The sequence below is a fragment of the Struthio camelus genome, chromosome 12, assembly GCF_040807025.1.
Source record: "Struthio camelus isolate bStrCam1 chromosome 12, bStrCam1.hap1, whole genome shotgun sequence".
NCBI lineage: Eukaryota > Metazoa > Chordata > Aves > Struthioniformes > Struthionidae > Struthio > Struthio camelus.
The window spans coordinates 232,558-247,638 of NC_090953.1; the positions used below are offsets into that span (position 1 = coordinate 232,558).

General features: G+C 44.3%; 1 protein-coding gene across 14 annotated transcripts in view; it reads right to left on the reverse strand.

The window, feature by feature from the left end:
- Positions 1-15,081, reverse strand: part of TP53BP1 (tumor protein p53 binding protein 1) — a 47,993-nt gene that overhangs the window by 6,014 nt on the left and 26,898 nt on the right. For 5 of the 14 annotated variants that reach the window (XM_068959021.1, XM_068959020.1, XM_068959016.1 and 2 more), the window contains 13 exons: positions 14,922-15,014; positions 13,403-13,910; positions 12,087-12,239; positions 11,214-11,503; positions 10,707-10,883; positions 10,067-10,488; positions 9,744-9,935; positions 7,125-7,328; positions 6,271-6,483; positions 5,546-5,640; positions 3,594-3,793; positions 2,616-2,761; positions 1,610-1,949 (listed from right to left, as the gene is read on the reverse strand). In XM_068959021.1, the coding sequence (XP_068815122.1) occupies positions 1,762-1,949; positions 2,616-2,761; positions 3,594-3,793; positions 5,546-5,640; positions 6,271-6,483; positions 7,125-7,328; positions 9,744-9,935; positions 10,067-10,488; positions 10,707-10,883; positions 11,214-11,503; positions 12,087-12,239; positions 13,403-13,910; positions 14,922-15,014 (2,881 nt within the window). In that variant the 3' untranslated portion in view covers positions 1,610-1,761. Of the gene's footprint in view, positions 1-659; positions 1,483-1,609; positions 1,950-2,615; positions 2,762-3,593; positions 3,794-5,545; positions 5,641-6,270; positions 6,484-7,124; positions 7,329-9,743; positions 9,936-10,066; positions 10,489-10,706; positions 10,884-11,213; positions 11,504-12,086; positions 12,240-13,402; positions 13,911-14,921; positions 15,015-15,081 lie in introns of those variants that run through there. The other 9 variants (XR_011143817.1, XR_011143819.1, XR_011143815.1 and 6 more) reach the window with 7 other exon arrangements.

A 15,081-nucleotide genomic window follows, 5' to 3' on the forward strand; every position in this document is an offset into this window, starting at 1 on the left:
AATCCACTCCATGTCACATACTTGCTCTGTATAACTTAATACATTTTATTTATTGAATTTATTCACTTTAAGACAGAAAGAGCTTTGCCTTATTCAAATGTGAAGCCCATCACGAGGGAGAAAAACATGCTGGAACTGAAGTAAGGCGAAACTTAACTATGATGTCTACTATAGCTGTTCCCTGATTTCATTCAAGACTATTTAGCTGCTCATAGTGTTCTATCATACTGAATCAAAATAACTTCATAGTGCAGACGCAATATGTAAAGTACTGTCAATGCCTGCACTGAAGAGCAGAGGTGCTAGAGTAGCACATTATAGGATTTCAGGGAAAAGCAGTAGCTGGCAGGACTTCCTTGCCAGTTAGGAGAACAGATTTACTGGCTCTAGGGCTAACAGACAGACTATTTTGACTGAAGTCTGCTTGGACCAGTGGCACAAAAGAGCCCCTCTAGACAGGTGTTTCCTGTCTTGAACACCAAGGCACCAGGAAACAGGCTTTCCCCTCAAGGAGTTGGTATTTTCACAATAGCATAAGCTGCAGCTCTCAAGAAAGCCAGGTGTCCTTGAGAGAAAATCTACCATGCTCAGGGAGAAAGAAGCAGTAACAACAGAGAGTCAAATTTAAGAGGTCTGTCATCTTCCATATGCAATAGTCATTCCTGATAACACTATACTGGTAGGCCTCTGGTACAAAGTTTAAAATCCTGAGACCATGAAAAAGCTGAAACTGGGGGAGAAAGGATGTTGAAGTTAGGGGCAGGAAAATCATGTTGGATTTACAGGCCTACTTACTCAAAACGTGAGTCACTCAAAAGTGATTCATCTAGGAAGTGATGGGGGGGGGGGGAAACGTATCAAGAAAAGCCTAAGCTTTTGGAATAGAAGACTAAAGGTTGTGTTCAAGGCTGGATGGAAGCCTCTGTATACCTCTAGTCTACACTCCCAATAGGGTGAAGAGTTCTCAAACTGAGCTCTTTCCTTATATCAGTCAACTGCTGTTTATCTTACATGCTTGACTATGAAAGCAACAGCTCCGATTCAGATCGTTTACCCCATTACCTACACCCACGGTAACAAATACACAGGGCACTTACTCTTTACATACTTTTTGCACCTCAGTCTCCCATCAGTTTAGTTGTTTAGGTCACTTGTGTTTATATCTCCACTTAGTGCCAGTCTGCATTCAGACAGGTTAATACCTATATGGTCAGGATAGGAAAAAGAGAGGTAGCCCAGGTGAAATGGCACTTCGTCCTAGAAATTCCTACCAGTCACTTCAACAATATCTTGCTGAAGTTCCTGGAAAATAACAAAAACAAGCTGGAGGAGTTACTAAACATACCATTCTTTCAACAAAGAAAGAAAAGTGCTGCTGCTGCTGCCCTGCACTTGGTCATAGGTATACACTTCTGCACATACTGGCTGTCAGATGAGACCATCTTTCCTTCCATTTATCATTGCCTTTGTGGTGCTGTCTGCCTTTGTAGAAAATAGAACATTAGTGTTATTCAGCCCAGAGCAACGTAAGCGTTTATTTTCCCTCTGCCACTGCCTCCTCTGGGCAAGACCCTGGGACAAGTTCAGGTAAGTCAGGAGCCCCAGCAGCTACCACAAGAGATTCAACATTTATTTCATCATAAAAGTCCAGCAAATAAAACTATATACAGTAATCCATGCACATTGTTCAATTACACAAACATTTAAAACCTGATTAAAACACAGTCTGCACAACAGAGGGTGGGCAGGGCAAAGGGCAGTTTAGTGGGGGACATAGTCATGTTTATATTTTGGATGCTTGTTGTAGCCTACTCTCTCCCCAGCAATAAGGCTCTGGATCACCCACTCTTGCGACACAACAGGCAGCCGTAACGCTTCTGCACACTTCAAGAGACCAGCTGGGCAGGAAAAGTCAGTCACCACCACGTCATAAACACCCAAAGCAATATCTGCACAGGAGGAAAGACAGGCATCTGTCAGGTGAGAAAAAGGAAAAGACCTTCCCTGCTGCAGATGATCAGTGCATTTCTCTACTCTGAATCTCTCTCTTCCATCTCCTCATTCCTAGCCAGTGAATTCTCTTTGTAGACATGCTCTACAGCAAGACTGCACCCGGATTCCCTCTAGTCCAGATAGAAATTAACTAACAGAAATCTAGTGGCCAACATTACAGGCAGTAGATAATAAGCCTGACTTCAAACTGCGAGTACCAGGGCCTACATCGCAACTGGAGAGGGAGAGGCAGTTGAACGTGCACACAGGAGTTTAGGGGGACAAGCAAGAGAAATGTTAATGCCCTACAGAAGGTCTGGGAACAACTTGTGACCGAGTTTCTCCCTTTTAACATAGGCTGGAGGCCAACTGCCCATGTCCTGAATTGCTGCACCATACATTTACCTGGAAGAGAAGCATCTCCTAGATTACGTTGAAGCAGAGAACTAGTATCTGCCTTTCGCTCCGCACTTTGCCTGCCTTTATTCTTATAGATGTCCTCATAAGCCATCCTAAGTGGTTTTAGAACTATACTAAAGATCACAGTGGCACAGGATTCCCAGCTACTATGCATGCGAGACTGGGGGCGGGGGGGGGGAGGGGGGAGACTGGCCAACGAGTACCTTTGTTGTGAGCGTTTGAGTAATGCTGTTTAACAGATGCTGCTCCACCTGTCATGAGAATTTCAGACCACAGATCCAGGAAGTTCTGCTGCTGCTCTGACACCAGGAGAACCTTCAAGTTATGGAATGGGTTTTCTCGGGGGTGCCTGGAGAAAGAAGAAAAATGCAGACTACTAGGAATCTTGTATAATCTGGAACTTCATTTGGGGACTATTATCTGGCCACCCGACTGGCTCCCATATGGGTTTTTGAATACTTTGCAGACAATGACTTGTCATCTTGCCACTCCCCTGAAATACCTGGAGCAACTGTCCTCTGTTTATGGATAGGAAAACAGAGCGAGACCCAAAATACCATGTGGGAGATGCAGGGGCCTAAAATGCAAAGTTAGGCTAAGCTCCTCCCTGATCCTGAGCCACCTTTTCTGTGCGCATCCAAAGTACCTCAGTTCTGATTGGGCCAAGCAGGCAGGCATCAGTCTCCTGCACAAAGGGCCACAGGGATTTGCGAACTTCCCTTACCTCACCTGATGAGTTTGATCTGATTGATGTTCTCTCAGCACAAACCTACTGGATTAGGTTCCACAGAAAATGCAGAAGCTGGTTTCAAAATATGCAAGAGGAGAAGAAAGAGGCATCTCCTTTGTCCCGAATCAGAGCAATGAGAAAAGTCAGGCAAGGATGTGGTAAGTCTTGCATGAATTATGTCTTTCTCATGAGGAGACTGAAATCCCTCTCTCATATTTTCCAGGAGACTGCCTTTTGGTGTATGGCACCCAATTCTACCTTTGCAATAGATGTCACTGTAAAACCAAGGAAGAGGTGGGAGTGCTGTTCCAGTATGGAAAGGAAAACATGGGGAGCACTACTAGGGACACATTCAGTCCTTGCAAGTATTCGAGCGCCTTCCAAGCTAACAACTCTCTCTCCTTACTTGAATCCTCAGCCTGTGCACTCATCGTGGTTATTTGGCACTTACCATTCTAGCAACTTTTGCTCCTGGAGGCTATAACCAGCTGGCAAAAGGTAATTCCGATAATTTTGAAGCTGGTTAGCATGACAGCTATCATGGACCCAGATATGAGACACACAAGGGATCCCTCTGGCAAGGCACAGTAAGTACTTCCGAGTTCGACAATGCTGGTCCGCAATTAAAAGACACTGATATGCTGCATTACACTACAGGGGAGATAAAAGACATAATCACTAGAGAATCCCTCTATATCCTCAGACAAGTTGCTCTAAGAACAATTTATCCTCTCTGTTAAAAATCTGAACCTTACTTTCTGATTTGGAGGGAAGGAAAAAGAAATCCCACAAAAAACCCCCTCAATCTATCATCTGCCTTGCAGTCTGTGGGATGTTGTTCTGGTCTTGCCTGCTATTATATGCCTTCTTTATAGAGCTAGAGGAAGCCTTATGACTGAACCAAGCAGAATAGGCTCATCCTGGGAGCCATCATTACTTGTAAATTCTTGTCAGCACCACTGCATCACAGGAAGGTTCTGTACATGCGTGCCTACGTTCTTCAAGTCTATATGTATCATACTGTCTAATCCGTTACCTTGCATTTCCAATGAGCACAGAGAATCAAACAATCTAGATTTGTCCATAACAATGAGAACATAGTTCAATAAATTCCTGTTCTATATTACCTCCAGATGTCATTGATTACCTTCAATTCCTTATGGTATTTTCCTTAGGTTTTGAAAAATCCATACAGGGCCATGCTCGTGAATGCACGACTGTACATTTGCAGATAGAGCTCTTCATCTGCCAGATTTATCTGGACACCAATAATTTCATCTAGTGTCACTTTTACTTAAATTTAGAATTTCACACAGGACTAGGTCAAATTATTTGTATGCACTTAAGGATCGTCTGTTCCAATTATTAGACAAATTGGATCGTTCTTACAAAGCCAGTAGCACATTTGAAAAAACTTGTTTTATAGAAAACAATATTACTGATTGGTATAACTACAATATCGTTAAATTCTTCACCAGCTGTAATGCAGTTCATGTCTTCTAGCAGAGTTATTTGGGATCTTTCAGATTAATTGGTCCATATTACTTTTTAAAACTTTTTTTATACAAGTCATTTGAATTTATTGCAAATGTATCTTCTTAGCCGCCATTTTATATGGTGATTAACTGCTGGGTTAGGCAGGCCTACTAAAAGTTGCAAAAGCAGCTGAAATTAAGATTTGATATTAAATTGCTACGTGTGCAAGCGTGAGCGTGAGCCCACCGCGTCCTTGTGGACGACAAGTTGACCATAAGCCAGCAAAGTGCTGATACCAGCAGCATCCTGGGCTGCATTAGGAAGAGCGCTCACAGCAGGTCAAGGGAGGTGATCCTTCCCCTCTACTCAGCACTGGTGAGACCACATCTGCATTACTGTGTCCACTCTGGGTTTCCCAGTACAAGAAAGACACAGACATTCAGGCGTAGGTCCAGCAAAGGGCCACTGAGATGATTAAGGGATTGGAGCATCTGACACGTGAGGAGGAACGGAGAGAGCCAGGAAAAAAAAAGAGCCTTGAGAAAAGAAAGCTAAAAAGGATCTTATCAGTGCATACAAAATATCTGGCGGGAGGCTGTAAAGAAGATGGATCCAGACTCTTCTCAGTGGTATCCAGTAAAAAGACAAGCAGCAATGGGCACAGACTGAAATATAGAAAATCCTATTTTGACATAAGAAAAAAAACCCTTCTTACTGAGGGTGGTCAAACACTGAAACAAGCTGCCCAGAGAGGCTGTGGAGCCCCCGTTCTTGGGCATATTCAAAAACCAAGTGGACAAGGTTCTGAGCAACCTGCTCTAACTGACCCTGCTTTGAGCAGGGATGTTGGACTAGATCTCCAAAGGTCCCTTCTAACCTCAACTAATCTGTGATTCTATCATTCTAAGTCACTCTGCAAGCTCTTACTTGCGTTTCGTTGAAGTCTTCCAGGATATAGCCAGCTCCTGCTCGCAACTGCTGTGCTATGTAATGTTCGTTGTATGGAGTCATCTCTAAAAATTCTAGAACAGAAATAGAAAGTTAAATCTGTGGCTGTAATATGCCCATATCCATACCTGCCTCAGTCTACAGAGCCCTCACCCATCCCTAGACAGACCCCAGCCTTTTCTCTCAAGAACATCTGGAGGAAACCCTTAGGAGACTCCCCAATAAATAAATACATAGAAATAACAATAAATAATTTTTTAAAAGGCAGCAGAAAGAGGAGCACAACACTGGCCCCACTAGCCAAGCGATCATGTTGTGGCTTTCATCATGCTGCATGAAACACCACCCTAGCAAAAGCGAATTGGTACAGCCTATTCATGCTTTTAAGTCCTGTGGCTCTCAGCACTATCTCTTATCTCTGATAACCTTCCTTCTCATATTATACTACTCCAAGTCTTCCTAACTCACTAATTTTCACATTTTTTTTTTAAACTTCCTGAGCAGCCCTGTGATCATCATCGATGCTTGCTATATTTCAATCTGAGTTTTAGCTCCTTTCTCCAAAGCGCCTAATACATCTTGGACTAAGCAGCAAAAAGGAAAAAAACGGCACTTATGCAAATGCCTGATCAGATAGCATCCAGCCTTTTTTCTTAAAGCCACATGGTTCCACTTGGAAACGCGATGGGGAAGACTGATCTCACCTTCTTCCTCTTCGCTACTCCCTGCAGGACCATCTGACGGTTTCTGGCGATTGACCAATTTGTCACTTGGCGTTGCCATGGTGAGAAGAAAGGCATAGCCCAAAAAGAGGGTCTTGTTGTGGGGCAACGGGCCATGTTGGTCCTCCAGTACTGGGGGGTCTACAGCATCTACACTTTCACAGGTGCTCACGAACTCTGCTGCTCTCACAGCTCCTGCGGGGGGGGGGGGGGGGGGGGGGAGAGACAGAGAGAGAGAGAGAGAGAGAGAGAGAGAGAGAGAGAGAGAGAAAAGCACCATGAGTCTCAAAAGTCAGATTCAGTAGAAAGATCCTGAGAAGGATTTGGATTATGTTCAATTGTGGTTATTTTACTAGGAGAGACACAGGGAGACAGAATCAAGTCAGTGTTAAGCTAGGTTAGGTAGGGATCTTTTACCCTTATGGTTGCAAAGAATCATCGAATCATAGCCTGAGTGACTAACGGGACAGTGTTTGCCAATCTGTCAGCATCCTGAAACAAACACTTACAGCCGTAAGCGCTAAAAGCTAAGGGTTTCAGAACTGACTAAACAGATAAGCAAGGAGAGAGGCAAATCACAGCATTAGGGTGAGAACTCTGCGTTGCAAAGGACATTTCCAAAAGACAGAACTGAAAAGACTACAGATAAGTATTCAAGCTATGCTAAAAGTAACTCTGGCTGCTGAATGCAAGGAAAATCAGGCTCAAACCCTGCCAAGCAAAAAAGTAACATAGTTTGCTTTTTGCTTATGGGAAGCGGAAAGATCAATTACAGAAACATCAGGGAGGAAAAAAAGGCTGAGGGCAAGCTTACGAGGAGAAAACAAAGTTCTCACCAGGCTTTACTGTCGCTGACTTGCGCCCACGTTTAGCTGGGGATCTCTCATCTTCAGAAGCAACAAGTTTCCTCTTCCCGGACAGCATTCCCAGTGGGACGCGTGGACTCTCCAGCCCTTTACGAGTAGGAGTTGTGTTACTGCTGGAAGTGCTGGGAGACCCAAGGTTACTACGTCGCTTCCGCTTCCCCTCCACGAGGTTATCTATAACATAGTATGCAGAGACTGGTCATCAGCGGTCACCTAACTCCATAATCTTTCATCCTACGTATCTGTCCAGAGACGGACAAACTTAATAACACCTAGCAGGTACATAATACAACCCTCTGACAGAAAAGAGCAAAAAGAAAATCTTGTATGTACATCTTTTTTCTCAGGTCCCACATCTTGCCAGTCTCTCTTCCTCCCAGTACCGCTGAACAGTCAGTATCATAGCAGCCACCTACCGGCGGTAAGCGAGCATAGCAACCATCACTATCTTGGAAGCATGCCGCTCTCAGTCATCTATCTGCAAGCACCTGTGTTCCCTCTTCAAGAAAACACTCGTGCCTCTTGCACGTAGTGTCACTTAAAAAGCAGGCATATGGAGCATGTGGCCCATGACACAATTTGCTCGACTTACACTGCCAGCCATTTGATAGAGACACAAGCAGACTTCAGCACATCAGTTGCTCCAAGACAACTGTCAACATAAGTATTTTCATTAGCAGCAAACGCAAGACAGTTCAGTTCTTCAATGAATAAGGGCTAAACTGACTAGTGTTGACTTCAAGGTAAGAGCTCGAACGTGGTAAAGAATTACAGTGCAACTGACATCCTCAAACTTGCTTCTGTGGCTTTCATCTTAGTGAGGCACCAGCTTGTACGCCTGCCTGTGGCTCCACAGGCTCAGCAACTCTCTGCGTAAAGGCCGAATGAGCGACATTATATGCATTTGTGAGTGAGAACAGAGGAAAAGATGCGTTAAGTTGAAGAAGCAGGAAGTCAAGAAAGGATAGGTAATATTTTAGAAAGCCAAAGTTGACTCTGCTGCCATGTCACGGAAATCAAGCCAGGAAAGTTTAGCTACAAGAATTTTGGCTAACCTGCCATATCAGTAGGCTGATGTGTAGAATTTACTTCATTACCCAGAACAGTTGTTAACATCACTTTTTTCTGTCTCCCCCTCCTTCCCCCCACCCTGTTTGAGCAGATCCTCCTTTAATACTTCTAGATTTCTTTCTGCCCAGTCACATTAATGCAAAGAAACAATTTCAATCTAAACTGATGGCCAATATCTATGCTAAGAGACAGGTAAAATTGGGAAATGTGGGAGTAGAATTCCTCCAGAAGATGGAGGAATAGGAGACTTGAAAGGGAAAGGGGACTTAAGAGTTGAAGAAAACAGAGACTAGAACTGTGCTTAAAGTACCTACAAAGCTGTGGTGGTTATACAGGGAAAGGAGTTTGGGGCTAGGGACACTTCAGTATTACCAGACACCAAGAACTGCAGGATCAAAGTAGCCTGGATCAAAATAATCCATAAACAGTGCCTGAAGGAGTTGGTGCCAGCTCTTGGGAGGAAGTACCTGTTGACCACCCTACTGGCTGTGGTGGATATTAGCCAGTCAGAATGTCAGATCCATTGCAACCCAAGAACCTTCACACAGACTATATATATAAATAGAAGAAAGGACCAGTCTGTCTTCAGGGGCACATTACTATTGTGTTTGAGAGTATTCTAGTAATATATGCAAATGACAACATGTAGTTTTCAAATCCAAAGCTGACAGTGCACTAGAGACTTAATGAAACAAAGTTCCTGTGTCCCACGACGTATGGCACGTGGATTACCACACAAATACAAATCCTTAAAATCTTTTGATAAGAGGTAAGCAGGAAAAGGGCCAGAACCTGAAATAAACAGTCACGTTAAGCTTCCCTGTGGGGGAGGCAACACAGGCAGTATAACCCTGGAAAGAACCAGCAGTGGAGATGAAACAACCTGAAGTATAACGCAGAGGCAAAACTCGTAGTTCGAATCTAGAGAAAGAGCCCGATGACTGTAACGTAACTTTAAAAAAGAGAAAGTAAAACCCCAAGTAAGATGGTAAGGTTGCACGTAAAAACTAAGTCAACTCCACAGGCTAGTCAACACCATTACCTCTCTGGGCAAGACACACAAGACAAGGAATTCAAAGATCTCTTTATAAAAAGTCTAGACCAACCACCATGTTAGATTTTGTTTTGTTTTGAATTCTGTATTTATTTCCACCTGAGCCTTTCCCTTAAGTTTTAAAAGGTTTTCTTTTACATGGAAGGGTCTGTCTAATGGGCCATAGCCAGAGGATCTGGGTCTCGCGGTGCTCTCCCTGTGCAATCTCTCCTAGTCACTCAGAAAAGCCGCAGCCTGAGGCAGTGCACAGGGCTAGATGGACTTCTGATCTGTCTCAGCTCAATTCTTCGGTAGTTCCCATGAAACTCTGAAAGCGTTACTGAATCCCCAGAAAGATCTAAATATGAGTAATTCAGATCAGGAAACGGAAAGACTTCAAAGGCACAAGATGCAGAACAAGAGGTCTTCAAACTATGGGCTCTTGTATGGGCTACATACAAGAGCTCAGCGCAGCCTCCCCTTACCGAGGCTGATGTCAGCTGCCTTGGTCAGAGGGGTGACAGGTTCATAAGGACCTAGCCCAAACTGCTCCCGGAGCTTATTTCCTTGTTCCAGAGACAGGATAACAGCCATCCGTTTATACCATTTCCTCTGGCCTTCCTTTTCAATGCAGTAATATAGCTCTCCAGACTCCTTCCGGTGTCCCTTCACTACACCTGACAAGACAGCAAACGACAGTTGTTAACCAGCTGCATCCAGGCTTCTCATCCTCCTGGACAAGCACCCATCTCCCATTAGATCCAGCAACTCAGAGAAGCCAAGGATTGAGCTCGAGTACTGCTCTTACCTGCACTGAAGTACTCATCCTCTGAGAGCGCAGTCACCTCAGTCTCCAGTGGGATAGGGTCACAGAGTAAAATATCTTTTCCTAGCACATCGCATTCATACCCGTCGTCAAAGAGCAGCTTGTACTTTCCTGCCCCAACATCTTGGGTAATCATCCCAGAATAGAAGTAGCCATTTGAGGACCACTTTGCTACAACCCTGAGGCCCACAAAGCTGCTTCCAGAGGATGAGTCTGCACAGTCTGAAGGACCAGCCACGACTTGTAATGGGATTTCTGGAGAGTCACTTCGACGTAAGGCACAGAAGCCAGCAGCGTCAGGTTTCTCCCCTCCATCTGGCAGGCGAACTGTACGAATAAATGACTTCTCCTCAGGTGATGCTGTAGTTGAGAGATCCTCCACACCAGGCAATCCAGTTAGATCTCTGTAGAAAAGAGAAAAGCAGCTCCAGAAAGATCAGGGGAAAAGCAGCTACCAGGCATAGAACATTTGGGCGAGATGCTTGCAGCTGCTACATGCTGCCTCTAAAAACTAGTTCCTGAAACACTCTGTATTCCTTCTTTTTCCTCTCACATTAAGACATCAGCTCCCCGTTCTCTTCCTTGACAATAAAGTTTACATTAGTCTCCTTTTTCGGGGTACCTTGTTCCAGTTGCTCGAGATGGTGGACGGCCTCTTCTTCCTCGCCCACGAGGTGTCACAGGAGCTCTTCCACCCTGACGAGCGCCAAGCATAGAGTCCTCATCTTCCTCACAAGGAAGGGCTCCTGTCTGGCTAACCCTGAGAGGAGACACTGCCTGACCAGCTCCTTTCCTAGGACTAGAGAATTAATTAGTTCAGTTAACTGTTCTGAAAAGAGCTGCCAGCTCGTTATATCTCCCCAGTTTCCATTGCGATTTGACAACTGGACAGAAAGTTTGCCTCATCACTGCTAAACTGTCAAGAGCTTAGGAGAAGCAATGCATCACAAGGAAACAACCTCTACCCTTTTCGGAAGAACAGATGGGAAAGCAAAGACTATTTCCTCATTTCTGTATATCAAGCCAGAACATTCTTGGTTTAAGGCGTACCCTGCTTCACATTCCACCCAAGCCAGTTGTTCACTTCTACAAAATATCTGCTCTTCTTTTCCCAAAGCTCTGCTGGTACCTTAGTTTTCCTAAGATGCCTCTGCCAATGGGTAGAGCAAACTCTCCAGTTTCTGTCCCGCACGCTTTCCCTTTGACAGCTCCAGTTCCTCGCCCTGAGCTGCTGCTGCTGTGTGTGGCAGAGTGACCGCTACTTGCTCCACTGGATGTACGGTGGAGGCTTGAGGCCTTGGATGAGAAGGAGCTGACATCGCCAAGGTCCCCTGAGGTCAGGGATGAGCCCACTGCAGTTCTAGAGGAGGATGTGTCAGTCTCACACTCCTGGCACTCCACTACAGGCTCCTCAGTCTCCTTATGAGAAAAGAGACGTGACAAACGGTTGCTAGATGGAGGCACTAGAATAACCATGCAAGAGCGCAGAGAGGTTGAAACCACCTTCATGAAACAAAAGATAGCCATCCAGAGAAGGTCTAGACTGATCAAAGGTAGAGAGGGGCACTCTCAGTGCACAACAGGAGAGAAGGCAAAATTACCTTACATAGCTTGATTAAAAAGGTAGAAGTGATTCTTGCTGACCAAATTCTGCTGACCTTCAGAATTTCTGCCCATTCTGAAGCCTCCCTTTTCTGACAACCGCCCCAAGATTTTAAAATAATTAGAAGGGGATACTAGTCTTCTTCAAGACAAAACAAAACACAAAAAACACACACAGACACACGCACACACCAGAACGTCTTCCGAATACAGTAACAAATACCAGCAATATATACAACAGTTTTCAACACGCACAGTGTTCACTGATGGAGAAAAGTTACCACCTCAGCAGGTTGGCTTGTTCACTTAATTCTCGTTTTCTGCGGCCACAGCACGTTGTCATTTATTTTGTTTTTCAGCCAGTATATCATTACATTTAGCCCTGGAAACAAGAACTTACCTCAACTACCTTTCGTTCCACTTCTGCACCATTTATGTAGTAAACATCCGTGATGACACGTGTAACAACAGTGCGTACCTCTCGAATAGTTCGTATGTGGCGATGTTGAACCCGGCCTCTGGGTGGATGAAGAAGGTTAAACTCCTCCTCTCCCTGTAATAACAGAATAAATCAAGAAAAAAACAGACCACAACCAAAAGCAGATTTCCTCTGGGTAGGGATACCTCTGCAGCAGTTTTTTCATGCCGTATTATCAGCAGATAACTACATTGAAACAGGATCTGCCTGGCAGTCCAGTTCTCATGGGACACCATTCCTAAACCCCAATTACTTTTGGAAGAATGGTGCAGAAACATCTACGCTGGGTGTCAAAGGAAACGTAACCCAAGAGCTTTTAAGTTAGCAAGCACTAGAAACAAAGCAACAAGATGAGAGACCCTGAGCGGGGGAAAACTCTTGCTTGGGGAGGGGGTGAGATTGGAGGAGGGGAAATCACAGCAGTCTAAGGAGGAAACAGCAAACTTGCTTAGCACGGCTTCTGATACTGCTTTCATTCAGTGGGCCCTCAAACATACCACATCACTGTTGCACTGCATATTAATAGTGCTGCTAATCTCAGAATTCCTAGAGAACGCGCTATTCTTAATTCAAGTTTATAAACAACCATTTTTCTAGGTCTTATGGCCACATGGAACTATGCAAACTGCAACTTCGAAGCGGTGACTCTTCTCGAGTCTACAAACTTTCTGATATGTTGACTTGAAGTTATTCACCTTGTCAGAATGTTACGCGCTTATTTCAAGATGACAATTTCTTAGAGACCCTTGGAGTGGTTTCTCTGGAGGAGCTCTCCCCTAGTGTGATTATCCACTGTCACTGGATGGAATGGCAGAATAAGCTGTCAAAGTTGGTTGGTGCAAAGTGAGAGGCATCAAACCCTTCATTCGAAATCTCCTGCAACTTCCACCTCCATCCAACAGAAGGTGATTTTTTTGTTTTCTTAAATAGATTTAACCACCAAAAAACAAAACAAAACAAAAAAACCACCACACAACAACCACCACCTACCATATTTCTCCAGAAAACAAATATGGAGACATTTACTTCCCAAACTTACTCTGTCTGCCGAGTACTGTCATCTTAGCATTTGTGTGAAGTTTCTACAGGGAAGCTTGTGACGCCAACACGTGAAAGTGGCATTGTTGATTTTTTTTTCTTTTTTTAATCAGAAAAAAGACCCTAAGTGATTTACTGGCTGAAGGAATACTTAACTGGTCTAAAGCAGTAAAATCAAACACAAGCAGCCTTCATCTCACCTGACTATGCAGAGAGTCTGTGTCCTCTCCAGAAGCATTCACAAGCTTCTCCCCACTCTCCTCAGTTTGGATGTTTGCATCTCGTCGGTCAGGTCTTTGCCCAGACATACTAGTTCCCACTTCCACCTGCCTACAGGTTTCTTCTGCCGTTTGCGTTGCTGTTGTAACAGTTGTCGGGGCAAAAAGACAATCTGATGCCGTTTGAATCCCTTTATTATTGGTGTTTGCCCACCTCTCTCGGCCTTCAACCCTCTCTTCAGTTGTCACAGCCTTACTTGGTTTCTTCGGCATTCTTTCCCCTTCTGTCTGATTGCTTACAACACCAGTCTCCACAGATTCAACTTCCTCTGCATGAGAAGGCTGTTGATTGCAGTCCTGCTGCAACCGCTGAGGAATTTGGACCTGTCCACCACTGTCCTCTGCCTTGTGTTGCTGGCATTGCCAGTCACCAGGATTTTTACACAGTCCCGTATCGTCTTGCGTGCCAGAAAAACTGAATAGATTCCCCCTGCAAATCAGTTACATACAGATCAACATTAATGATCAAAAAAGCAAGAAGTCCAATATTCTGCCATTCAAGTGAAAGCATTTTAAGAAGAACTAGCAGTCATTCAATTGCTTTGTAAAACTGTACAGAACTCACTTGGTGAGCTTTCAAAGTATAAAATATTTGACGTCTCTCAACTGATTCATCTGGCGGCAAGGAGAATGGCTGACACCTATACAGAACTAGGGATTCTAAAGCTTTTGCAAACATTACTAAAGCAACTTATGCTTCACATATCAGGCACCAACTATGCAATATGCTTCTGGAAGTTATGCCATCCTTGAAGCTGCTACAGTCTGCTCCAGCATTCCACTGGCTTGAAACAATGATAACCAGACCTGGGGAGAAAAGGCAGGAGCATAAACATGAATGCCATCTCATGTTTTCACGAGAATTTCTCTGCCCAGTCACACCATTATCAGATATTACATGGGATCATATACTGAGCCTTACTAACAAGTACCTGTTTGGCTTCCCTCGTGGACCTGAGAGACTTTGAGGAGGCTGAAGTAGACGATTCCTATACCTAATACTCCAGTCAGTGACCTTATCCCCAACAGCTACGCAGCAGTATAGTCCTTTTAAAAGCAACCATGCACAACGAAAACAGATAAGACTTGGAGAGGAGACAATAGCAGAAGTAGCAACAAACAGAACAGGTCAGAAGATCTGGGGATAGGAACAAGAAAAGGCATGGAAGCAGCTCCAAATATGCTGTTAGGTCTTCCAAGCCCCAGATTTCACCTAAGCTTGTTAGCCGGCTGTATTTATGTCACTTCTCAGTCAAAAAGACAAGTCTGATTACCATAGGAGACACAGACAAACATACAGTACTGATTCTACTTACCCCGTTGTCCCCAACCTTCTAAGTCACCCAAAGGCTGTGACCTAGTGGAGTTTCTTTGACATAGGAAATGCGCATTTGCATGTAAGTGCCTGCCAGTTCTGGTTGGAAAGATTGAGAGTAGTTACCTAAATGGAGAAGTGGAAAGACCATGGCCTCTGGCCTCATCCTCTCGCCGAACTTCACAAACACGACTAAACACAGACGATGCCTTCTGGGAGCTAGCAGTGCAGATTAACAAAACAAAAAAACCACATACATACATCAGGGAACAAAAAAATTCCTTGA